At 46.7% G+C, this 27,082-nt stretch overlaps 1 protein-coding gene across 1 annotated transcript in view; it reads right to left on the bottom strand.

Annotated features, from left to right (window-relative positions):
- ITGA9 (integrin subunit alpha 9) overlaps positions 1–27,082 on the bottom strand; it is a 326,298-nt gene that overhangs the window by 128,256 nt on the left and 170,960 nt on the right. Inside the window, exon 17 of the mRNA XM_045798248.2 lies at positions 19,161–19,237. Coding sequence (XP_045654204.2) covers positions 19,161–19,237 — 77 coding nt within the window. The remainder of the gene's footprint in view (positions 1–19,160; positions 19,238–27,082) is intronic.

Raw genomic sequence — 27,082 nt, 5'->3', positions numbered from 1 at the left:
GCACTTACGAAGGTTGGGATGACACATTTATTTGTGTGGTTATTTGATTAAGAAACTTCTCTTTCCTATTAAAACTAAGCCCCAGGGGGCAAAGCCCCTGGTCTGGTTCTGTTCATCAATGAGCCCTCGGTGACAGACTTGTGCCAGGCACATGGTAGGTGTTCAGTGAACCCTTACGAATGGATGAACGAACATGCCCAACATCCCCACAACAGTTCATCAGCTCAACCTTTGTATTTTACAGTTGAAGACCATGAGCCCACCCCCTCCCCCCACCCAAAGGGGAACCCACTTTGTTCAAGGTCACTGAGCCATGGAGGGGCTGAACCGGAGGAGTGCCCAAGTTCATGCCCAACTTCCTTTGGCAGGAAGGTTGTCTGAGCCACAGCTCTTAGGTAAAGTCCATCTCAGTTGGGATGGGCTTTGGGAAGAAAAATCTTTTAATGACATCTGAGAAGAACAGAACTCCACGGAGACCAACCTCTTTTTCAGGACTGAAAGAGTAAGATAATCGGGCATAGAGGTTTTTGCCAACCATCCCACTGGTGCTTACTTATTAAAGAACTACCTTTCTAATTCTCAGAGAATTTCATTCCCTGAGAAATTTTCCCATTAATTCTAAGTTGCTTGTGCTATCTTTTAAATGGGTCATATTACTTTGTACACCCCACACTGGTGTATTTTTACATGAAAAGTGTCACTAACAGTCAACATACAAGTTGCATAGTTTCTAGAAAGTGCATCCGACAGCACACATACAGCCCACTGGAAATATACTGCTCATTTGTTATAAAAAATAACAAATATAACTGCCCTAATATATCTAATAGCAGTTGTTTTTGGAATATGTTGGGCTTATATTTAAGTTTAGTGCTGATTCGATGTTGCCACTGCCGTGTTGGCCGCTGTGCAGTGCCCACTGCAGAACCCGTCCTCTGACCTCACTCATCACCGTGCCTTCAGAGAGTGTACCACTCAGAAGCCCTCACTGGGGAGATGCAACACGTTTCTACGCCAACCATCACATGCTGAACGGCTGAGGCCACCGAAGGAGATTCTTTCCCCTCTACAGTCTCGCAAGCAATTTTATGCGGATAATTTTTTGAGAAGATGCTAAGGGAAGAAACTGAAGTAGCTCAATGGTGTTTAATAATTAATGATCCATTGGACCATTTCAGATTTTCCCTAAGTCTTCAAGATAAAAGCTGTGACCTTGTGTAAATAATTTGCGGTTATAATCTACATTCCATAAAATGTAATACTTTTATTTTCTTTTGCTGCCAGCTTCAATCTAGCCTGAGCAAAGGATGCTAATGCAGGAGTTAATCAAACACACTCTGGTGAACTGTATTTGAGTTTTAAAGACTTGTCATGCTGTTATTATTACTGATGATATATTTGCCACCCACAGCAGTCTGGTAATGACAACTAGGATAATAGTACAGGGCAGCCAAATCCATCCATATTTTTTCTTCCCACCTTCATTCTTTTGTTTCCCCCATTCTCCCTCCCCTCCTTCTAGTCATTTATCAGTCCATCCACTGCTTTTTAAAACCACCATCTCGACTTAGGTGCCCGGGATACAGGTCTCAGACCCCTAGGAGTTCACAGTCTAATGAAGGAGGTGAACATGTAAGGCATAAGTTGACATCAACATGTGTGAAGTGCTGACCCAGAGGGATGGAGAAACATCCCTAGGAGGTCCCTTATGCTATGAGAGCACAAAGAAGGGATTCTTCAGGGGCAGTGGGGGAAGGGCGGGGAGTATTTGGCAAGGTATTACTGAGGGGGTGAACCATGAGTCCCACAATAATGGGATGACAGCCCTGTCGACAAAACTGTTGCTAAGCCTGATTATACACACACACACACACACACACACACACACACACACACACACACAGGCAATCCTTAGTTTTTCCGTTCATGGAAATCATATTAAAAAGGATATTGTGAAGCAGATCATATTCTCCCCTAGGACAAATGTCAAAATTTGGGGCAGCATTCCTGAGTAAGGATCCAGCATCCAACAAATCACATATGCCCTCAACACTGTGTCATAAAAGCAAGGATAGAAATTATAGCCACTGCAATCTACAATCGCACACAATGCTTCCTATTCTTAAAAATGGGCAGACAGCATAAAATCAGAAATGGAACAGGACAGCTGGATGGGGGTTCGCTTGAGTCATCATTTTGCAGTTAAAGGCCAGAGAGTGAATTGCGTCCCTGCGGCCAGTCAGCAGACAGCGGCGAAGCCAGGCAGCCCTCCCAACTCCCGTGGGAGGTCTGGTGTTTCTCCCTCTGTTCCCAGTGTTCTTAAAGTACAGAAACATGCAATTAAACAGACTAAAATTCACATAAAGCTTATTTGGCTATAATAAGATGAGAAATAAAATTGTGTTTCCCTTCCTAGCATTTGGAATATTTAGAATATCAGGAGGCATCATCTCTTTACAAAAGCTATCTGAAATGCTTATTTTCCTCTTGATAGTTTTCCTTGAAATTAGTGGAGGTGTTCAGAATGATTCTGAATGCCTTCAGCAGCTCAGTTGGGCAACCTCCTTCTTGGCACTTTGTTGACAACTCTCAGAATTTTTCAACTATTAGAGCTTAAAATCACAAACATGAAAAAACTGTAAAACCACAGTTGCTCATCTGGTATCTTTCTAGAAGGGATATGCACAAAAATACCAAATAAATTGATTAAAATGTGAGGGACATATACCACAAAGCTGATAAGATGAGTCATGCCAAAGAAAAAAACAACAGGTACAGAATAAAGTACAAAAAAATTTCAGAGGAAAGAAATCACTGTAGACTGAAGTTATCCTAAGAGGTTCCTGAGAGAGGTGGGAATTGAGCCCCACCTCAAAGAATGAGGAGCACAGGGGTGGAAACAGGTAGTAGATTTCAGATACAGAAGAAAATAAACAACAGGTGAAAGGATGGAGGTGACTCCAACAATATGGAAAGGAACAGGAAAAACACATTCTTAGTAGTAAGATGAGTGGGAAGCAAGAAGATGTAGGATGCATCCAGATTCCTGTGAATCTCAATGTCCCAGTTTTGGGTTGATCCTCCAGACCATGAACTTAACCGTGTTATCTTAAGTCACCAAAGCCAGGCAGTATTGCAAGCAATTAGTAAATAATAAGGGACCAGAGTGAAAGTATTACAAAATGCAGTAGGCTATAGGTGGTTCTATCTTGTCCGCTAAGGTCTTATCACTGAAGTCTGAAATTCCATCTGCCAGCATCCCCGTCTTTTGCTGGAGGACTTTTCTTGGCAGGCCGGCAGAGTGCCAAGGAATAAAGTCCCTGACAGCCCTGGAGCAGCCCTCAACCAATGACTGATGGTGACTGGGGTATAATTACCTCGGCTCCCTCGCCTACTGGGTGCAACAACCCTGAAGTTCATGTTCTAGGCCTGTGCCGTCTAACACAGTGGGCACTAGTCACATGTGGCTTCAAAGCACTTGCAATGTGGCAGCTCTGAATTAAGTATAAAATACGTATCTAGTTCCTAAGACTTAGCACAATAAAATAAAAAAGGGTGTAAAAACCTCCATCATTTTCATATTAATTACATTTAAATGATTTATTAAATACGTTAAATGGCATTTGCTTCAACCATTTGTTTCACTTTAATTCTTCAGTGTAACTACTGGAAATTTTTTAACTGAATATGTGGCTTTCATTATATCTCTACTGGCCAGGACCATCCTAGACTTTCAGTAAATTCTATGTATCTTACTTTTAACAATGTGGTTGATTTTTGATTCATCTTCAGTGGTACATATTTGTTCATGTTACTTGCAAAGTAACAGTCTAGGGAAAATAAAGTACATTTGGGTGAAAATAAAATTATTTTAAAAAATGAAATTGATAATACTTAGTTCCTGAAACCCACTTGCTTGTAAAATGCCATAATAAACATTATGAGATATCAGAAAAAGCCATTCCACATGTGCACTTTTTTCCGTCACAGAGTAATTTGGAGTTTCACCAAAATCGGATGCCCAAAGTTGTACTCGGTGCAGCTAAGCCTCACTGGTTACGTGCGACGTGGTGGGAGACCGTGAAGCCAGCCAGGTGGACCTCGGCAATCAGGCAGGTCTCAGCCTGGCTCTCTCAGAGGCAGACCCTGAGGCAAGTCTGAGAACAAACAATTCATATATGCAGGAGGTGATCCCCGAAAACACCAGTAGGTGAGAGATGGAGTGAGACATGGAAGGAGAGGCAACCAAAAAAGGTTGTGATATCAAGTCCATCACCCCTGTGGGCACCTGCAGCTTCGTCCTGCCGGGGTTACTGGGGACACTTACAGAATGTTCACCTCAGAGTCATCCCATGGGCAAGGTGAGGGAAGTATTTACCTGTGATTCCCACAGGCCATGGGTCAAGGGCTGCGGCTGGGAGGGAGGGTCTCTCCCCAGCCTCAGCCTGTTACCTGGTGGGCAAAGCAGGCAGAAGCGGGCACTGTTACACACGGCCTGCTGGGGGGCTTACTCCAGCTCTGTGGGTGGAAGCCTGACCCGGTGAGTGAGGCCTGTCGCTGGCAGACCAGCTCAGTTAATCTTACCTGTGAATGTCTGGCAGGGGCCCAAGGCCCTGGAGAAAACCCACCCCACCCCACCCCTTGCGATCACCGCCCTGCTCGCTTCCTTTCCTGAGCCACTGTTATTAGGATACATCTCAGGGGCCACAGGCTCCACTTCCACTGATGGTTCCAGCCCATGCAGGTGAGTGAACACACCCCTCACCCGGAGCCGACCTCGGGGCGTTACGCCAGGGGCGCTGTCCTAGTTGTGTTCAAGGCAGCTGCGCCAATCCTGTAGAGGTTTTTAACTATTTTGAATATTGCCCCTGCCCTAAACCAGTCAGTACCCATTAGGGTAAAACAAACAGGACACCACTCTTGTGAAATCCAAGGGGTATATATTTCTGAGCTACCCTACTGCAATCCACTTTGGAGAGCAGGACCAGGGACCAATCTGAGAGGGTCTCGATGACAACAGATAAAGTTCTGAGGCCACCTCTGCAGGGCATGTGCTCTGTGGGGGACTCACCTCAGCTTCCCAGCCTGGGGAGCCAGCTGTTGATACTTCTAAGGCACAACAGGGTTCACACCATTTTGCCCCAGAATGTAGTTAAGGTGATAAGTCCTCAGCCTCTGTTCACCTCTAGGGGCTGTGAGCTCTTACAGTTCAGCCTACCGCTGCTTCTGAGTGTTATGCCAAAGCCCCCTAGATTTGTCACTGAAGTGTTTGCATTCGAAGAGCCAGACTGGAGGCCTCTCCTCTGTGACACAGGCAACCCCTCTATAGAGAGAATTAGGGATCTAGACCAAACAATATGAAAACCCATTCTCAAGCCGCCAACATTTCTATGTCTCCGAAGAATGAAGCTGTCAACCTCAGCCTTTATAGGTAAGATGCCAGGACGAATGCCCTCACCAAATACTATATACACTGAGTGTTGTGCACTGTGTTTTCAGACTCTTGATCCCTTTCTCTCAGCTTGTAATAAGCCGGAGAAGCTATCCTTTTCCCAAGATGGTCATTCTCATGTAACAGAACTCTGGACAAGGAAACCAGGAAGTCCAGCAAGGGACTACGAAGGAGTAAGTTCTCATGGAATGTTCTAGTATCAGCTCTGAAATTTCTCTTTCCAACAGGGATGGGAAATTGTTTTGATTTGCTGGCTTATTTTAGTTAGTGACTGCCTATTTCTTTGGATTCCTGTAGATCTCATTGATAAGTTAGAGTTCAAATATCAATTTTCACTGCTGTGAAAAAACACTAAAGTTTCCTGATTTATAAGTTTCTAGCTACTGTGGCAAATATGAATTTATTTTACTAAAAAAAATCACCAAGAAATATATTCAAAAAGTATATGTATCAAAAAGGTACAATCCTAAATATATTTAAGAAATCAAATCTCACCTTGTTTTATATTTTGATCTACTCTAGGATGATAGGAGTTGTTACTTCTGCCTGAGGGTTAGGCTTATCCTGTGGGGATCCTGCAGCCGGCCCCACATAAACCCAGGCCTCGGGCAACCTCCTGCCGTTTACAGCCTCAGCCCTGAACCACCCGGCCTAACCCATTTGATGTTCCTCAGGCCGACCTGCTCAAGATCCTTTCATTTCACAGCCTACAACACGTTTTGCTTTCAAACTCAGTGCCACATCTGGGAGCAGCCCGCTTCAAAGCTATCCGTGCCCTACCTCTGCCACCACTCAGCCTCTCCTCCAGCTGTCCCACTTGGTCTCCCTGGACACGCACCGCAGTCGTCTGTCTGGGCTGCGGCTGCATGCCTCGGCTGATGCACTTACACGGCTTGTCCCACACCCCTCCCAGCAGCTATGTCGACATGGGCCTACTTTCAAATACACTTATGAAAATCTAAACAGCAACTGTCTACTTTAATTTCTTCTTTCATTTTAAATCCATAACTTTAAGTGGTTTTAGTATTCATATTATTTATATTCTCAAATGCAGCATCCACCAGAAACACTATCATCACACAACACACTCTATGGATGTAGGTTTTAAACTTCTCCCAAAGCAGGTTATCATGCCGTATAGTTTGAGACGTGCCTCACATCTCACCATGCTTTATAAACCCCTTCTAATCGTGCAAAACAGATCCATATGGTTATTAACTCCAGAGAGGGATCATGAGGCACCTCTGTAAGGCACGTCAATTAAAGTTTACAGTGGGTCACCGGAATGATTCCTGGGCCTGACGTTCTGGTTTGAAAACCGCTTATATGAAGCCAGAAATACCTCTATCTCCCTCAAATGTACCCACCTGGACCAGTTTTATGCTCATAAAGTGAGAGAAAAGCATTTATTGAGGTGATCTGAGCCAAAATAGTGGTTTCCCTAGCAACATTCAGATAATTAACGTAAATATGTGGTACTTTAAAAAAAATAACATGCCTATATCCTGACTTTGCTAGCATCAATTCGGTCCTAGATCTGGCTCATTTAATAACTCCTGGAGTGGTAGAATCAGTATTTGCTTCAATGGTCATCCTTTTCCTAACAAGGCAAACACGAAAAGCCAGAGGGTCCGCCCTCCCCCTCCCCCATCTGTTTAACTGTGAAAAGAACTGCTGGTTCTCAGCTAACAGAGGAATTCAAATCCTCATCAGCCTTTACTTTAGTAGTTTCTGGAATCACTAAATCTTAGGACATCTGGAACAAATCAGGTCCACTCACTGTAACAACTGGATTAAAGACAAAGAATATTTTGCCGGGGGCGGGGGGCAGGGAGGGCACAAAGGAATTCCCCAAATCTGCAGGCTGCTTAGAGGTCTGATGTCATAAGACAGGATGGTGTGCAGCGATGTATCACTCGACCCAGCAGTGGCATGGTGCCACCCTGTACCACACATCAGCTGCTCCTGAAACCTGGCCACCACATGCTCAAAATGCAAAAATCTGATCTGCATTTCATGGAAGCTGGCAGGCCAGATAACTCAAGAGAACCCAAATCAGCAGGGCCACTGTGGTCCCCTGACAAGGAAGTCGGTCATGGCCATAATTTTTCCCTGCTTCAACCTCAAGAAGCAAATGGGGGACATAAATGGTCACAGACAATAAAACGTGTTGAAATTACAAGCCTTCCCGGTTTGGAACCGTTTTTCCTGTGAGGTGAGGAGTCATAGGAGCAAGAAGAAAAGAGCTCTCCTTTCTGGGTCTCTGGAGCTCCTTGAAGGTAGAAACAGGAAAACACAGCAGACACAGCAGGTCGAACAACCATGAGTGTGCCCATCTGTCCACACAGTGGCTACCACATTCACCCCCAGCCCAGTTTCTCTGCTTTGGGCCTGAAGCACTCATTTCCTGGAGCTCATCAAAGCTCTGATGGACAGTTACCTGTGTCTTTAATAAACCAAGAACAAGGAACTAATGTATACTTTTCAATCAGTATATTACAGACCCTAAGAGTCAGAAAGTCAGGGAAACACTTCCTTCAGTTCTTTCAAAGTTTGGTCTTACATTAAAAAAAGAAAAATATAACATGACAATGGCTTTATAATGAAATCCCGGTTCTGCATATTATAATAAAAATCTTCTGTCTACTCCTGCCAACAAAGCAAAACATTTACTTCTCCAGAATGTATCTTTTCCCATAATCAGGAAAAATTTCTGAACAGGGTAAAGTTTTAGCCTGTTTTTGTGTCACCAGATACTCTTGGTGGTCTCCTGAAATGAATGGCCCCCTTATCAAAATAGTGTTTTAAAATCCATAAAATGAAAAATCAGATTACAAAGAAACCAATCACACAAAAGTATAATAACATTTTAAAATGTATGGTTTAGTAATATGTGTTCTTTCTTTTATGACATTAAGTAATAAGATTTGGTGGTGGGTCTAGTAACTACCATAACTTCGAAGTAGGGATGAATGTACATGATATTTTGAAACATCTGCAACATTGTAACTTGATAGGAAAACATCAGTGATTTCTACGTGTGACAGTCGGAGGTCCTGCTAATATTCCTATGCTTTGTTGTCTACATTCATGACTGAATAAAATGCTACATTTCAGTTTGAAGTGAGTGAAAACAAAAATTGTTTTCCTACCCAAGTTCACAGACTCTCTGAACTCTATGTACAGATCACTAAGGGGATGTGGACCCAGGTTAGAGCCTCTGTCCTCTGGGAAGGGGAGGGAGAGGGGCTGGTTTAATGACGGGAAGGAGAGGCCATGCTGTGGGAGAAAGGAAAGACAAGAATGTCATTTCTGAAAGGTGAATAATAAGATATTTGCAATTGCTGTGGATTTCCTTCACCTCGATTCCACTGTCCCTGGACTAACAACAACCCATCTTTAAAACTGATGAACCTGGGGAGTCAGGCCAAGGAGGTGCATATGAGAATCTTCTCCTTCTCAGCTTAGAAGGTTAAATTGTTTGTGTTCTTCCACACCAGGAAAAAGAAACAAAAGGGACAATTAAAAAATTCATTTTTCATTTTTTCTTGAAGAAACACAACTATTGACCGAAACAATGGCATTCACCTCTTGTTCAAATTTCATTATCATAGAAAACATTCTAAAAAACAGCCCAGTACCCCCGGCAAGGAAGGCTGATTACTCCACCTGAGTATCATGCATTCCCTCATGTACAAAAGCTGGTAACTGCTTTCAGTCCCCCACCCAACAGGACCTTTGCAGTGAAAGCCATCTCTCACCAGGGCACCCACTCTCCTTTTATCCCTTGTGTCTGCAGAGCCCTCTTTAAAAACAAAGTCCCAGGGAGAAGGCAACCAGAAGTAATCCTAAAGACACAAAATCCTGGGGCGCCTGGTGGTTTGGTCAGTTGAGCTTCCAACTCTTGGTTTTGGGTCAGGTCATGACCTCACGACCCTGAGATCAGCTCGGAGTCTGCTTGAGATTCTCTCTCTCCCTCAGCCCCTTCCCCTGCTCACGTGTTCTCTTAAATAGGTAAATGGATGGATGGATGGATGGATGGATGGATGGATGGATGGATGACACAAAATCCTTCTCACCACCTGAAGGGACCTCCTACACATCGTTCAAAGGGCCTGGTTTTTAGAAACCAAAAAACCCCTCCAATTCCAAGAGGGCAGATGAAAAGTCCATTGGCAACTGTTTTCCCCCACTGATACCTGCTAAATGCGTTGGATTTAGTTTCCTCTCAAAACTCACATTCCTAAAAAAAGAATCAGACTGCCAGGAGATCCAAGAAGGAACAAAAAGGATGTGAGGTCTAAGACATGTAGCCTCTCAGGTCCGTCTCCCTGGAAGCAGTCTCTGCTGGGGATCCAGATGGTTTATCAAGGGATGCGAGGCGGAGCAAGGGGCCTTGGAAGGAGGATGGGGCAGGGAAGATGCTGAGCAAGACTGTGGTCTCGGGTAGAGTCGCCTAATTCACATGGGCTTTCTGGAGCACAAACCGCAGCATGGATTACCTACACTTGAGACAAGGGGCTGGCTTTTTGTCATTGGCTGGGAGCCACCCCGTGGTGGGGGTAACCTCCCAGGCAAGGTGACTCCTATGAGCGAGGGCCATTCTCCAGACCAGAGGAGGGGAAGCTGCGAGCCCCTAGCAGCCAGCACCAGCGGCAGTGGGCACCTGGCGCCTGCACAGTAAAAAGGGTCTGGGTGTGGCACCAACCGCATCCACCCAGCCTTGCCGTGTTTGGGTCAAGATCACCTGGCATGGAGTCAGAAAAGCAGGATCATAAAATCTAGAAGTTCTTTACAGCGTACCTCCCTTCTCACAGCAATTTGTGATGAACCGTGACTTACTGGTGGTCCGTGTGATACCCAAGTCTGTCACCTTTGGTTATGGGGGAGGGGCCAGTGACCACTGGGGACAAAGCAAAAGGATTATCCCTCCTCAGCCACACTTGTCTTTGCTTTTTCATCTGTGGAGAGCAGCAGGGCCAGAACAAACTTGGGAAAGTTGCTAACGAGGGGGTATGTGCAAGACAACAAGGAAAGTATGTGTGGGAGAAGATTTACTTCGAAAACAAAACAACTGCATGTCCTCGGAATCTGGCTTTTCTTACAGTAACAAAAGTCTGCCCTGGGATGGGTGAGGCTAGTAACAGTGGCAAGAGACCACTGACCCAGCTACAGAATAAACTGCAAGCATCTTAGCGAAGAAATAGCACATGGCTCCTGTCTGCTCTCAACTCAAGACGTGAGGGACCTGGCTGCTACCTTCTCTTCGTAGTTCCTTTTCTTGGTTTAAATGTCCAGGGAGAAGGAAAGTAACAGCCATATCATTTTGACCCTGCTGGAAAGATGCTTACACATAAAACCTCCAGTGGTCGGCTATATTTGGAAGCCAAGGAAAATATTACCAAATAAAATTTTATTAGGTACACCCGTGAGGTAGACCCAGACTCCCCAGGTCACTCAGGAGGGAGGTGGGCTATGGGCAGGCATGTTCCCAGCAGCTTCTGCGGTTGCCATGGTTGCCTGAAACCCTGCCTTCAACGTTCCTTTATGGATTCCCCATCCTCTCACCATCCAGATGGAAAATTCCCGTGTCTGCTTGGCAGGGGAAGGCTGTCCCTGAAATCCAGTATTTTTTGGGATAGATTTCTGCTGCTCGTGTTGGGGGCTATGTGTGTCTGAAAATGAAGTGACCTCCCCTCCATGTTTTCAATCTGCCCAACAAGGGAACATGGTCAGTTCCTCAGGTGGTGGCCCACTGTCCCCAACCTCACACTGAGGCTGGTAGGCCATTTAGGAAACTACAAATCAGATCTGCACTGAGATGGGAAGGAAGTTCCTAAAGTCATTTCCACTTGGTTAGGGGCATAGTGGACATCAGAGACAGGCCAGGTTCTCCAAGCTGCTGCCATGGCTATTTAAAGACACAGGCCATGGGTCTAATGGTTGGGACACTGGACTTGGACTCAGGAACCTACCAGCAGGTGTTTTTCCTGCCACTGCCATGTAACTTTCTTTTGGGCCTCAGATAAGTGACTCCAGTTCCCACCTATCAGCTTCCCGTTCTGCACCTGAAATGCTATGGCTCCCAGTACATAATGCAAACCACTAACAATGAGCCCCTGGGAGCTGGGCTTGTTTCTACCCTGCCTGAGTTACTATGTAGGACAACGGAGAGGGCATCACAGAACACCCTCTGTGCTAATCCCCAGCCTGGCTGGAGCCAGGGCTCCAAAGAAACACAGCTACCTGACCTAGCTCCACTCAGGGCTCTCCCAGGATGGTGGAGGAGCCAGAGGGTTTATCCTCTCTGTCGGGGATGTGCTGTGGACACATCCCTTACCTGCCTTTCCTGCTGCCCTCAGGAAAATGGGAACAAAGCTCCCAGCCCTGTACTTGGCTCATGGGTTTGCTCTACAACCAAATGCTCTTCAGCATGTGGGCAATACGTGGTTATGTTGGTTAGAGAAGGGACAAAGGAATCAACAAACGCAATAGAAAATAAAGTTACCATAGTAATGGAAAATGTTGGGTATTTGACAAAACATGGAAAGAAAGCATTCTCAGGAAGTTTTAAAGGGAGTAAGCCTTGGGGTCAAAAGGTGCTATAACGCTCCTGTTAGAAATTCCAGAATACATTCATCAACTGAGATTCTTCACAAAAGTGGGTGTAGCAGACATAATCCATGCCCCTGCCACCCCCCCTCGGATTGTTTCAAATGCTCCTGCTGACTTCCAGCTGCCAGTGTTTGCATCTACGTATCCAAGGATCTTTTTCTAGAACTAGACAAGGCTGCTGTCACAGGCTGGAGGTGCCAGGGAATTAATTGTCCCTACCCTCCCAACTCCAGAGTAGCCCTCAACCAATGACTGAGAGTCAACTACCCCAGTCCCTCCTTCCCTCTGATGCCGTGTGAGGTGTTTTCCACCATTCCTTAGCATCTCCTTGCAGGACGAAGCTGCAGCCATCCACTGTGGTAGCTGGGTATGATGAACTGACTGATGGCGTCTCTCCCTTCACATCCCTTGTCATGTGACATTGCAGCCTCTCCCACCAGGAAGCAGAGTTTATTTCCCCACCTCTTGAATCCCATTGGCCCTGTGACTTTGCTTTGATCAACAGAATGTGACAGTGAAACTAGACTTCACGAGTCCTTGTGCACTGCTGTGCTAGGTTTTGGACCCCTGCCCCACAGTAAGAATAAGCCTGGGCTAGCTGGCTAGAGGATGAGAGACCATGTGGAGGCCAGGGGAGGGACTCTGGCCAATGACAAGCCAATCATCACAAACAGAGGCAACTGGCCAAACTGAACTTGGCTGCAGATCCACGAGGGAGCCCAGGAGACCAGAAGACCCAAACAATTGAGCCCAACCTAAACAGATGATCCACAGAATTAGGAGACAAATAAGCGGTGGTTTCTCCAACGCATGAAGTTTTGGGGTGACTTGTTATACAGCAGTAAGTAACTGATACACTAGTGTTGCACTGGGATGCAGTAAATTGTCCCTATTTGTTTCCACCAAGCCTGGTTTATCCACAGCCAGTGTTTTGTTACTATTTGTCAAATAAACGATATACTAGCGCTGTGTCACCTCCTCTCAGGTGAGTAGAAGCTAGGCACTCTGGAAGGATACCGCATCCTTCAATACCCCTCCCAGTGTATGCATGTCTCTGCTTGCCTGACTCTGCTGATTACCTTCCCAGGGGCCTAAATCCTACCCTCTGCCTAGGTAACTCCCACAGAAGGACCACCCACATGTCCATTCAGCCTTGATGTGTTCCTGAATGTGGGAGACACACCTGCTGCTTCCCATTAGGGAACCCACATCAGAGCAAAAGCAAAGACTTATTCCGAGAGAGGGGAGTGAAGATGAGCAAGCAATCCTTTGACTCATTTCAAAAACTCCTATTCACTGGACCATTTCATTTTTCTTTCAAGAATACACCCTCGAAAAAACCATTCCTGTTTCCAGAGATTCCAGAAACAGCAACTAAAAAAGCCAGCTGCTCCCAATCAACAGACTTTTGCATTTTTCTTCCAGACCTGGGACAGACAGCGAAGGGAAAAAAACAGTAAATCAAATGGCTAATATTCTGGTCAGGGCACAAGTTTTCCAGGTTTCTGATCAGCTCCTGCTCACCTTCCTTCATAAAATAATAACAATGACGGCGACTTTACCTGTGAGGAAACTGCTGATGTGCCAGCCACATGCTCGAGGTCAAATCTGAGGCCCTCCATGGAGAGGAAAATCCAACCTATCTGGGTTAAGAATGTGTGACTCAATGCAGAGACCACCACCAACCCAGCAGGACAGGCAGCAAATGTCTCCAGAGGGAAAAGCTGTTGAATAGAGTTTCACATGTCTGACAGTTCACGAGGAAGCAGGAGCAGGGATGGATGGAAGCTACCTTGATAATGGACTTTTTAACCCATCCACCTCCTTTCTGGATGGGACTTCTCATACAGAGGAGGACTTTCTCCTCAAGGTCCCCAGCCTTGGTACTTCTGGTTCAGAGCCAGTGGGTATCGGTCCCCGACAGCTACTGAGGCTAGTGCACTGGAGGAGAGCAAGATGCAGAATTAGCCATTCTGACTTTAATGACTTGAGCCAGTAACCAGGCTTCCCTGAGCGTCTGTATCCTCCCCACTAAAAAGAGTGTAGTAATATTTACTTCTTAGTGTCATTGAGAGGATTAAATGAAAGAATAATGTTAACTCTCATCTGCTGAGTGCCTATTACATGCCAAGCACTTTCAGAAGCACTTAAATGTTTTAATTCATTAAATACTTGGAATAACTTTATAAGGTGTTGCTATCATTTCTCCCGTTTAACAGATGAGGAAACAGGCACAGAGATGTTAAGCAACTTGCCCAAGGCTGCACAGCTGGTAAGACACTACCGTGTGTCTATGTATACTGATGACTCTCTAGGGCATCCAGTGCATGGTAGGGGTCCCGTAGACAGGGGTCTCTTCCCCTTTATCAAACAAGACTTTACCTCTACTGCATGCTGTGCAGTTGATAATTCCGGCCACTTTGCCACTTTTGAGAAGAATAATTTGTTTCAGGTTCTAAATAGTTCTCTGGGTGGAGCGATCTTCCTCTCGAAGGCTGATTTTTCATGGATGGAGCTACCTGTCTCCCAGCCAATGATTTTGGGACATGCACTTCACCCCACACCTCCACTGTGATAATAGCATTGTTAAGGCCACCAACGTAGGACCATTATATGTAGCCGCTAGATGGTTCTTACTTCATAAATATTTTACTGTGTCTTTTCACTTCCCTTAAGAGTTCTTTCATTATTCGGGTTGGCTAGCCAGAAGGCACTGAAATGTTCCACTGATCTCCTATGGGAGGCATCAAAAAAATATATATGTATTTTTAGATCAACTGCCATAGTCTACATTGTTTTTTCTTTATCTTAATCACGTGATGTAGTCTTAGATACTGTTAAGTATTCAGACAGACAAAACAAAACATAGTCGCATCACTTTACAAATGGGAGTTTTCAGTTCTCTTTAATAGAAACAATCCAAACACCTTCATCCCTGTCCCTGGACATTTTGGAAATGGCGTGTTTTGGAAATGGGCTCAAGCCCATTAAAGACTGTGAACCTTTAATTAAAGAGTTGATTGTTTTAAGAGACAACAGGCCTGCCAGAATTCATGCTCTCTGGAGAGAAAAATCAAAACATCCATGAGTCCCTGTCACAGATAGCATTTCCTGGCTTGATCCCCGAACACTCTGGGCGACCCAATCACTCCCAGATGTCTTTCCCTCTGTCTTCTCCAGACAATGCCTCCTCAGTCTGATGGGTACTTGGCTGCTTCCAGCCACAACACCTTGTCCTGCACTGTCTACCCCAGTCATCGGAGGGATCTTTCCTCTTACCACTTGGCTTCAACTTTTCAGTACAGTGGGTCACAGCTAACATGAGAGCTAGGTTCCAGAGACATTATGAAAGGCAAAAGTCATGTCCAAATTGCCCTTTTGAAGTCCTTGGGGAGGCACCATGGTGCAGATCAACACATCTCATAAGTCCAACGCTGCCAAGGGTGCTCCTGTGCCAGGACAAAGGGACTCCGTGCACCTGTGACACAGACTAGGAAATGAGGTGGATGGGGAACAGCCGACTCAAAACACAAGCTTTCTCTGAGTGCAAGAGAGGACCAGAGGACCCACACCGCGTCACTCTCTCTCAGTCCTGCCTCATCTCTCACCATGTGCTCCTGACCCCCTCTCCTTCATTCCAGACACCTGCAGATCTTCATAGGCATCAGCCCTCCACACCTCCATGCTTCTGCTCACATTTTCCCTCTGCCCAGAATACCTGCATCCTGCTCCTCACGCCCCTTCATTCCTCCTCCTGGAAGCCGTTCCCGGGCCCTATAATGACCCATCTACCTCTCTTCTAGCCCAGACCAGGTGGTGCCACCGCCACCCAGCTGCCCTCTCCCACCTACACTATGCATGCCGGGAAAGCAGGGCACACACACCGTTCGTTTCTGCAGCATGGTGCCAGTGTTTCCCTGACGAGCAATCACGGGATGTGCATCCCACCCGGGGCAATCATGGCTCAATAGAGCTCAGTGATAAACCAGAGCAGCTCAGTTCTGGTTCCAGCAACTAAGCTTTTGTCAACCAAATTCAGACCCCGGCTTCTAGGAGCAGTTTACTGACTGTGCCTTCTCTCACTTTGTGCCTGGCTCTACATGAAGGTCTGGGGAAATCCGACGTACCCGAAACCACCATTTGGTTTTGTATCTCTCCCCATCCAACTACCAATTACGGTTTCTCTGATGACTCCTTTGGGGACAGCTATGGGCCCAAGATACAATGAAGATTTAATGGGGGATCCAGACAAAAGGCTGTTTTGAGAGACCTGGGGGCCTCCTGGGAAATAACTCATCCTAAGGAGAGGATCATAGCTGTCATCCAAGGACACCACTTCTGAGATTCAGAAAATCCTTTGGGGTGCCTGGGTGGCTCAGTCGTTAAGTGTCTGCCTTCGGCTCAGGGCGTGATCCCAGCGTTCTGGGATCGAGCCCCACATCAGGCTCCTCTGCTGGGAGCCTGCTTCTTCCTCTCCCACTCCCCCTGCTTGTCTCTCTCTCACTGGCTGTCTCTCTCACTGGCTGTCTCTGTGTCAAATAAATAAATAAAAATCTTCAAAAAAAAAAAACAGATTCAGAAAATCCTCTTACCCAGTCTCTAGGTCTCATGTCTGAGTCGAGGATGATGGAATTACCAGAAAGGCTGAAATAACCCTGAAAACTATAAGGTATCAGGAAAGAGAGCTGCCCTCTTCTTCATGTGGTAGAGCAGACTGACTGCCTTATAGGTCTCAATTCACCCCTGCGTGAACTTATGTCCTCTGCTGTGTGACTTTGCAGTTCCTCTCATTAAGGGGGCACAGAATATTTTCCTGTCTCCTGACTTTGGGGTCAGTCATATGACTTTCTATGACCAATAGAGTAAGGCTCAAGTAAGAGTGCACCAGGTCTGAGCTGAGACCTTAAGGCTTATTGTGTGTTTCTGCTTGCCCTTTGTGCTGTCACCAAGTCATGAGAAGAATATGCCCGTGCTAGCCGAGTGGTTCCAGCAGGACAATGAAAGACACATGAAGCAGAACTAAACTGGCTTACCGGAACCTAGCCGAGATCAACCTACCCTCTGCTGAACCCCAGATGCATGGGTAAGTCAGCCAAGGTCCAGCTGAACCCAGCCTGGACTAGCCAACCCTCAGTCAACCCGCAGATCCACGAGAGTAGATGATTGCTGTTTCCAGCCATTGAGTTTTGTGGTGCTTTGTCATGCAGTATTTTTCTGTGGCTATAGCTAGCTGATACATATGGGGGTCCGGGTCCTGGCCACCATACCAGTTCTCAAATTATCAATTACTGGGCCCACAGAGCAGAACTCATTCTGATCAGCACTCCTGAGGGGCAGTGGAGGCAGTTTTAACCACAAGGTGCCTTACTGACCATGAGCCTTGGGTTATATATCTTAATACATGAAAAGCACAATTGAACAGTGATAAACTTGACTATGTCCATTAATGGGCAGCAAGAACATCAGGACTTCTCTAACCTAATATTTAACCTTGGAGTGAGTGAACATTTTCCCAACACACAAAGTTTTCTGATCCAAAACAAATTTCAAACATTTACTGTCTGCCTCAAGACAAAAAAAAAAAAAATTGTATTTTTGTTTTATGTTACTTTGTCCCTAAGACACTTTTTGGAAGACCTACTTAAAACTAAAGTAATGACCTGATAATTTATGAACTTTCTTTAGAACTGGTTTCTCTAATAACCCCAGGAACTTCTTATGTCAAAAAATTCCGATATCCACTTCATTTGTTTGAAGTCGTCTTCTAAGCTTGGCAAAACATATACCACTTTAATCTACCACTTTTGTCCTAAGTCAAAGTGATGCTAATTAACATTTAAGTGTCTTGGAGGAGTATTTGGGCATGTGTGTGTGTGTGTGGGGGGGTGTTACATCACCTTTTGCCCAATAAATGAAAACAAAAGAAAAAGAATTTAGAATTACTTTCCTTTGATGAATAATAGATTATTTATCAACATAAGTAAGTGTTCCAGTGCAGCCACTGGTTCATGATGGGATACTTCTTACATCCCACCCAAACGTAACTCGCATGCTTACAAATAAGGGACATAATATGGCGTTTGGAGAATAACTCTCAAAAGTGAGGATGGTTTTTGAGGAATGGAAATAAATGTATAGAGAGACTTTCTGGCCCCCAGGCTAAAACAATCTTTCAGAAAGAACTGTCTTGAAAGGAAACCATTCTCTGAAATGTGGCCAAATGGTTCAGGCCAGCACCTTCATCCTACAAGACACCTAGAAGAAAAGGCTGGCAGAGAGGAAACAGAAGGCCTGTGTGTGGAGTACCTCCGCCGGGGGGCTCTCGCTATGGGAGGGAAGCCTGAAACAACAGGGACTGTCTGTTCCCTTGGACCAGGACCACCTGCCCCTCTCCTGCACCCCCTCCCGCCGCCATAGAACCTTCACCTGTTGTGAAAGCAGATGCTGTTGTTAAGTGTGGGGGGAGCGGTTAAAAGAATCTTCATGTAATAGTGTGTTGAATCATATGACCTGTCCCAGTTAAATACTGGCAATTTCTTATAGTTCAATCTAATACAATGAGTATTAGTATGAAGTACCACGTCCACCACACAAATACATCACACAAATCAGAAATACAGGCTAAACTGAGATACATGGAACCAGAAATGAAACAAAAAGCAAATTATCCCCTCCAGATGATAGCTGTTGTTAAAACTATTGTAGGGGCGCCTGGGTGGCTCAGTCGGTGAAGCGTCTGCCTTCGGCTCAGGTCATGATCCTGGAGTCCTGAGATCAAGCCCCCGCATCCGGTGCCCTGCTCAGCTAAGCAGGGAGTCTGCCTGACCCTCTCCCTCTGAGCTCCTGCACGGTGCACATGCTCTCTCTAGCTTGCTCTCTCTCAAATAAATAACATCTTTCAAAAAAATTACTGTATAATATACACACTTCTCTGTAAGCTATAAACTACCGTTGTATACCATTACACTGTAGCCCACCAACTCTAGTTATCCTCTTTGTGGGGGCGGGGGGCATCTGCACATTCAGGTTTGGGGCCTGGGGTCACGACAAACGTGCCTCCCAGAACGCGGCTGCAGAAGGAGCGCTGAGTTACCTGGAGAGCAGCAGCTGACCCTGGAGCTGCAGGTCCGCGGCACAGTCCTCCGAACGGCAGTTCCTCTCGAAGACAGTCTGTGGGGGGGAGACAACAGGAAGGACAGGATTGAACGGCAAAGGAGTAAATACCAGCCAACTACTTGTTTCCAAACCAGCGCTGACTGTTTCTGTGGAAGCTTCCCGCCCTCCCCTCCACAAAGCCAGCCCTCGCACCGCAGCGAGGGCTCCTCCTCAGGCTCCAGGAAACCCGCATCAGTGGGGGCCTGGGCTGTGGAGTGCATTCCTTACGTGGCTCACGTGGCTCACGTCTCAGTCTACTGACGTGCTTCTTCAGGTAGGGTCCTCAAGAAGGGGACATGGCAGGTGTCCCTTCCAAGTCTGACAAGATCTCTAAATGCTCTCAGATGTGCATGAATAATAATCCAGTTGTGTAAAGAATTCTTAGATTACAGTGTGGTCATTTTCTTCTGTTTGCTGTCTTGGGGAGGCAGAAAATCTCTAGTGGAGATGGGCTCTGCCTGAGAGATGGGATATTATAATGCTTAGTTCCAAAGAGAAAAGTCAAAAGCAATGAGGCTATTAGGCTGAGGGCACAACACCAGGGCTTAGGGGACTCTTGCCCACATCTCAGGGGTGGGGGGGTTGGAGGGCAGCCTCTAACCCAGATTGGGCCTTAATGGCCAAAGCCCCCCCCCAGTGCTGGGGCCGAACGGTTGGTGTGCCAAGCCTGCCGTCTGTCCAGAGGGCTTGTGCAGTGTGCTGAGCTGGGCCTACCTGTGGAGGTTGGGAGGGGAATCGGGAGCGACATTTCGGGAGGAGTTACAGTTTTCCCCTGCGGTCCTCAGCGGGCTGGCCAGTCCCTCCCTCATATTGGTCTGGAGCTCTCTGACGTGTCTAATCTACGGACAGCAGGCTCCCGGCATTCCAGGCTGACAGACACTCCTCACTACTGTGAAGTGGCTTTGATCATTTTGGATTTTGGAGAGAAGAGCCTGTTGTCATTTTTTAGTTGTAAGTCATTCACTATTAAACATCTCCTCTGTCACTGCTAATGTTTGTGGGTTTTCCCCCACCACAGAACACAGTTCCAAGTGATTTGTTCCTGTCCCACAGGGTACATCCAAGCGGCTCTCGCAGCGCCAACACGGACTCCAGTGAACTTGCTGGCCCACGGACAGTCTAGACCTACCAGACAGAATAATTTCGCCTATGGAAATTCATATTCTTTCACATTTTCAAAAGAATAAAGTGCCCCAGCCAACATTCCCTGCCTTGATTGTGGCAGGGGGAAACTCACGGATGGCTTGGGCAAACAAAGGAAAGTCCCGTGTTCCCTTGGACACTACTGGGGGGAAGGAGAGCCAGATTTCCACCAGACTTCGGATAAAAGACACTGGTGCTTTATTTGCCATCTCAAGCAAGGAGAGAACAGGAGGAAGTGGATGTGGACTGCACGGATATCTCAGGCGAGAGAAGCAGGCTCTCTGAGGGTAGGAATGAGGGGAAAGCACCAAAGGTGACTTTGCCTTTGATTTGAACCTGAAAGCCCCTCCCTGTCATGCCCTGACTTTGTCTTTTGTAATTTCACATTTTTCTTCAAGGGAACTTTCTTCCCAAATTATATAAGCTTCAGACCCCACAATACCCAGCCCTGCCCCTGCTGACAGGCTCCTCCTGGCACGTGGCTTTCCAGGGTCACAGGCGAGAGGGACAGTTTGAGTTCCCCATCGTTGGGTGTGGGGTGGGAAGCAGGTGAGAAGTGATGAAAAGGACGTGACCTAAATCATCCTGTGGCACACAATCTGACAAGACCTGGTCCCTGCCCTCCTCACGTCTGTCCCTCTGTCTCTCCTGTGCTGGCTACCCCTCAGACTGGCGTTCACAGGAAAAGCAGGGCCTCCACCAAAGCTGGTCCCCACTTCCTCCACCTCGTTCACCCAGTGTGTGTCCTCTCATCCTTCCACGAACACATCAAAACCACATCTCTGAGCCCGCCATGAGCTCAGGCTTCCATTGTAAGTTCTTGTAGTTTCGAGCACTTTCTCCTGTTACTGCTCGTCTGGTTTGTAACTAATTGATTTTATCAGTACATGTTTCCTGTTTATCTCCCCTGTTAAAATTATGCTCCATGAAGACGGGGACCATATTGGTCCTGTTCACCTTTGTGGCTGTCGCCCGAGCCTGGCATCCCCAGACCAGGCTGAGGTTGCCTGGTCAACACTGGAGTACCATGCGGTGCTCCGAGAAATGGGGTGGCCACAGAAATGGGGAGCCCCATGGTGGATGCCCCAATCTTGGCCAATGCTAAAACACTGCTCATCATCGCCATAGCTGTAGCACCCACCCCTCAGTGACACGCAAGGGTACAGCCTCCTGATGAGGGGCCTGTGGCTTTGTAAAAGCTCACTGTCCTTGGTCTGCCTTCCCCTTGTACTCTACTATTTCCTACCCCCGAAGCTGGCTTAGGTCTTCCAGTGCTGCTAATTGCCATCCAGCAAGCACTGAGTTCACCATTTCTATATACTGATGTATACACATGGGGATATATGCACACACACATACATATATGCACATGGTTTGTGGGTGCATACACTCACCAGCTAAAATTAAGTACCTATTCCGAGAAGATGAAGCACCAGCTCAGAAATTAGCCCAGGACTCAATTTCCACAGTTATAAAATGAAAATAAGCCAAGGCTTCAGGCAAAGACCTTCCCAGGCTGGGAATGCAGTTGTTTTATAGGGAGAGTAGCAAGACAGAGGGAATCAAGGGACCTGCCTCATGCACTGGGCAGGCTGAGGCTGAAACTCAGGGTTCCTGGGATTTGCACCTGGATTTGTCTCTCTGGGTAAATGACTATATTGTTTCCCGAGGAAGGAAAAGCATCTTTCTGGGGCAGGTGGTGGGCAGACTGAAGCCTCAGAATGCCCAGCTGACAGCATAGACTTTCCAGGAGCAAGTAAAGACTACTTCTCCTTTACTAAGTACAAAGAGTACAGGTTCCCTATGAAGCCAGTGGGCCAAACTCCCCATTTTCCTCTTAGGAACAACCCTGAGTGCCAACCAGGGCCTCTAAGAAATTCCTCCATCCACTTTTGCGGCCCCATCTCCCTAGCGTTCTGGGCAAATGCAAGCTTGGCTGCCCGAATCAGACATTCCCCACCAGCTTGGAAGTGGTCTCTCCCATCTCCCTCCACTTACTGGTTGGCAAAACCCCATCAGTTTCTTTACCTGGAAGAAGACTTTCTGGAAAACGGAAACAGATCTGAGAAGCCACCATCTCTTAATTGCTCTCTGGTTAAAAGAGGTAAAGCCTTTCTCTCAGGAGACAACCGTTCCCTGTCTCAGGCTTCAGAGACCTGTGGACTGGACGTCGAGTGGCCTCCTCAGCCTCATGGACTACATTTCCATATTGGCTCCTTTCTCACCCTGGTTTTCAACCCAGGTTTCCATGGAGAATCGTTTTTCTTCTCCCCAAAGCCTTACTCTGCTTCTTTTAGAAAGGGTTGGCAGACTTTTTCTGTAAAGGGCATCTAGTAAATACGTTTGACTTTGGGCCACATGGTCTCTGTTGCAACTAGTGGTATGAAAGCCGCTGTATGCAATATGTAAAGAAACAGGCATGGCTGATCTCAATAAAGATTTATAAGAATAAACAGCAGACCAGATTTGGCCTGCAGGCTGTAGTTTGTGGACTCCTGTTCTAGAATATTTGGCTATTGATTTCCTCATTCTCTTCAGGCCAGAAAGAAAGAAAGGAAGAAAGGAAGAAAGGAAGAAAGAAAGAAAGAAAGAAAGAAAGAAAAAAAGAATACAATGAATCCAGCTCAAGTGACAGTTTTCTCTGAACCAGAGTACAGAGGTTGGAGCTGGCTGTGTTTTCTTCCCAATGCTGTGGCCACCAAGGCCAAGGCAGCCTTGGGGATGTGCGGCTTGGGGCTGGCAGCTCAATCGTTGTTGTGGCCAAGACTGACTTCAGAGAGGAAGTTGCTTAGGTACTCAAGCCTTGGGGTGTCCATTTCTCTTACTCAAATCTGCACTGGAAAAAATCTACATTCTGATCTAGCAGTAGGATTCTTCGCCTAGTCCAGTCGTCATGTTCATAGGAGGGTCAATTTCTTGGACTTCATATATATATATAATCATTGACACAGATTAGATACTGTTTACAGGGTTGCTGTGGCAACCACATCCATGCTGAGGCCTGAGAAAATAGGACAACTGGACTGGGTGGGAATATATGCTTTTCAAATCCCACCCCAAGGGGACCAAACAAGAAGGCTATTTTTAAGCTAACATGAGTGAGGCATTTCCTGATGGGCAATGTGACTTAGCAGAGGGTCTCTGCCTGGACAACAAGAGGTACATTTCTGAACTGCTGTTCCTCCCACAGTCCCATAGAAGCTCCCCGAGGCCCCGGTCATACGTAATTCATGTCTGTAACCCCCAGCACCTGGGGGTTACAAAAAATTGTTTGTGTAGATGCCATGAACTGAGTGTAAAAGGATTCTCTTTCCAATTCTGTTTCAACAGGCTCTTTTTTCCAGAATCCAACGCTATCTTTAATGTGAGCTCAGCTGGTCCTGGGATTTCTCTGTTTAGCCCTGTGTCCAAATGAAGAAGGGAAATGTCTCATTGCCTGGTATTTAAAATTGGTCACACAGACAGAGTTGCTTTCTAAAAAATATCATGTCCAAAGGAATAAATGAAAGACAAATACTTCATAAAATTAAAGTGGAAGAATTCCTTCTACATCAGGGTCTGTACAAATTATCTTCTTAGATTTTGAAATCATGGGAAGAACAACAGTCCCACTGGTCTTCCTTTACACATAAACACAACACCAATTTTGCCTCATACCTTTATGGAAAAACTGAAAGTGGTAAGTTCTGTTTGGGGGTATCCTTTGGTTTACTCCATGGCCCTGCAGTTCATAAGACAGCCCCCTCTGCCTAAAGACAGTCTTCCCCATCATCCAGCTCAACTCCCATGAGAAACTGAGCAGAGAGCTTAGCTGGCCCACCTGGGGCTGCACCTGACCTCTGACTCACCTGGGTTCCAGGACTGCCTGGGCCTGGCTGGCCTTTTATAGGCCACATTTCACGTCCCCCTACAACCTCTGTCTTTTAATATCAGCCGTAAACTTGCTCCTAGAGACCTTCTGCCTTCCAGCTCCAGAAATGCTCTCCCTTGATTTTCACCCTGGAATCTTTTGTGTTCTATGCTTCATTTTTTTTTTTTTAAACAGTTACAACTAACTAGTCACAAGAGGCAGAAAACAGAACCAGCAATAAAGGTGCTGGTGCCGTCAGAGGAAAGGAAGACTACACTAGCTGTATTTCCAAAAGCTGCAGAGCCAGATGCATTCAGGCAACTGGGAGAAAGATGCCCTTAAACTGGAGAGGCTTCCAGCAAGACCCCTCCCCATGCACCCACAAGAGGCTCACCTCAATGGGGCTCCAGGTATAACTTCAAGTAGCCTGGCCTCTGACTTCCTCGATCACCTCAGAAGATGACAAAGGAGGGGCTAATGTTTCTTCCCCAGCCAGAGACTGTCCCCTGGACACGTGCCCTTGTTTGTTTATATACACACTGCATGGGCTCGCAGGCAAGGTTTTCCGTAAGGCAGGACGAAAGAAAGAAAACCCAACAGGCCTGAAGATTTGGGGGAAAAAACCACTATTTTCTCCTGCAAAGAGTTGTGGAGGGTCGGAACACATTCTTTCCATAAGTTGCAGAGATGAAGCACTAAGAGAAAGTTTGCACACTACACAGGTCACTGCTGGGTACAGCCCAGCCTTTGAGAGATGAGAGTCCCCTCTCCTTTGCTTCTGGGTGAACCTTTGGAGGAGAAGCCAGAGACCCAGGGATGTAACCAGACTTCTGTGGTCAGTGACGAGGCTGAACTACAGGTCTTCCTCACACATAGCTGAAGCTAGATGGCTTTCACATGCGTTTCACCAAGGTGCCCTTTCTGAAAGGATTACCCAGAAGCTGACGCCAAGCAGCTGATGCTTGTAAAAGGCGGAGGTGTGGGGGTGCAGGGGTGTGTGTGATCTGGTTGGACTAGGGATGAGGGTGGAAACTTCTTCCTCTAATCCCCCTTCCTCCTCTGCTGGGCTAAACCAATCCCCTGAATCCAGGTGCCTAACCAGCCCCCCCCCCCCCGCCCAAGACTGGATGGTCCCTGAAACCTGTCTGGCCCCAGTGTCTGCAGTGACATGTTCTCTCTCCTCCATCTTCCTGACCCTTCGACTTTGCACCGTTCCACAGATTCTGTATATATGATAATGAAAATAAACCTTCGAGCTGGCATTTGAAGGAAGCCGAGCACCTCACCTGGGAAACTATTACCTCATGTCCAGGCTGAACAAACAGTGAGTTCTCATAGGCTTGGGCTATATTTCCACACACGCAGGCACTGAGGGGGGTGTGTGTGGGGGGAGGGGGACAGATGGTGACAATTTCCAGCACAATGGAGGCCCAAAGTTTATGGCTTCAACATAATTCAAAATTCACATTAGAGTAAAACAGCTCATTTTTCACTGAAAAGATGACAAAGTGAGTATCCTCAACACAGGCAATGCCTTTTCTTTCACCAAGCGTGTTTCCTCCATCTTGTTTTTTGAAAAGGACATTCACATGTGCACAAAGGAACTATGGCTGCTAGGTGAATCACCCTGAATCACATACGATGCTCTCCTGCCTGGGACGCATTCCCAGAGAGTTCACAAAGCACATTTTAAAAAATTATACAGCTTTGCTCAATCTGTCAGTGAAGAAATTCTGGTAAGATGTCCAACCTAGCGTTGCATTCTTTCAGAAGGGCTGTCAACCGAGATAGATTCCCTGAGCATCCACTAAGGGCTAGGCACCGTGTCAGCTACCAGGGACCAACAGAAAATGAGACAAAATAGATTCCTGCCCTCTTGAGCCTCCATTCAAGTGAGGGAGACAGAAGAGCAATTAGACAAAATAATAACAAATTGTGACAGGTTTCATGAAGGAATCAAAGAGCTAAGTCAGGGAATACAGGTAGTTGGAGAATGGTTCTCTGAGGAGGTGATATGTCAGTGGAGACCTGAAGAATGAAGAACTAGCTGTGAGCAAGACATGGCAAGAGCTTTCTACAAGTACCGGCATGTGCAAAGGGCCTGAGGCAGGAGAGGCTTTGGTGAGTTTGAGGGTGGTCGGCATGCAGCGTGTAGCTAGCACTGGATGATCCTAGAGAGGCCAGAGCCCCATTGTGCAGGGTCTGTGGACCTTAACAAGAGTCTGGATGTTCTTCTAAGGGCAGAGGGAAACTGAGGGGGGGGTGGTAGGCATTATAAAGAGAGATGACCTGGTCTGGTGAGAAATGATGGTGGCGTGGACTACAGTGGTGGCAGCAGAGGTGAAGTATAGAGGCAGGGATTCACACCCCCTTCCAGCTTGTGCTGGGAGAGCCAGCTCTCAGGCTCTGGTAGTGCAGATCATCCCCATACCATCCCCTCTAGGACAGCGGCATCTCTGGGCCTGACAGGCAAGGACCAGTGCTGAAGAGCATGACAGGTCCATATGAGGAACCAGCCAGAGCCCTTAGATAGTGTCACTGCCTCCTACGCAGGGAGCCTACCCATGGACCAGCTGAGACAGGACACACCCCCAGCAGAAAGGAATCAGCTTCAGTAGAGCATCTGTTTTCCCCAGCCCCGCTTAGACGCTCCTGTGATTTGCCTCATTCTTTCCTCATGACATTGCTGTGAAGCTGTGTTGTCACCTCCTCTCTCTGGGGAGGAGACAGAGGCTTCCAGAGGCTAGGCGGCTTGCCCCTCTCAGGAAGGGAAGAGCAGAATCTAATGCTGCCTCGCCATTTCAGTGCTCCTCATGTATCATTTCATCAATCACCCCCAGGTAGGCAGAGCGGATGATGGCACCCCA

The sequence above is a fragment of the Ursus americanus genome, chromosome 20 (genome assembly GCF_024610735.1).
Source record: "Ursus americanus isolate L20-20 chromosome 20, mUrsAme1.1.p, whole genome shotgun sequence".
Lineage (NCBI taxonomy): Eukaryota > Metazoa > Chordata > Mammalia > Carnivora > Ursidae > Ursus > Ursus americanus.
The sequence above is the reverse complement of the archived record's forward strand: the minus strand, read 5'-3'. Positions and strand labels throughout refer to the sequence as shown.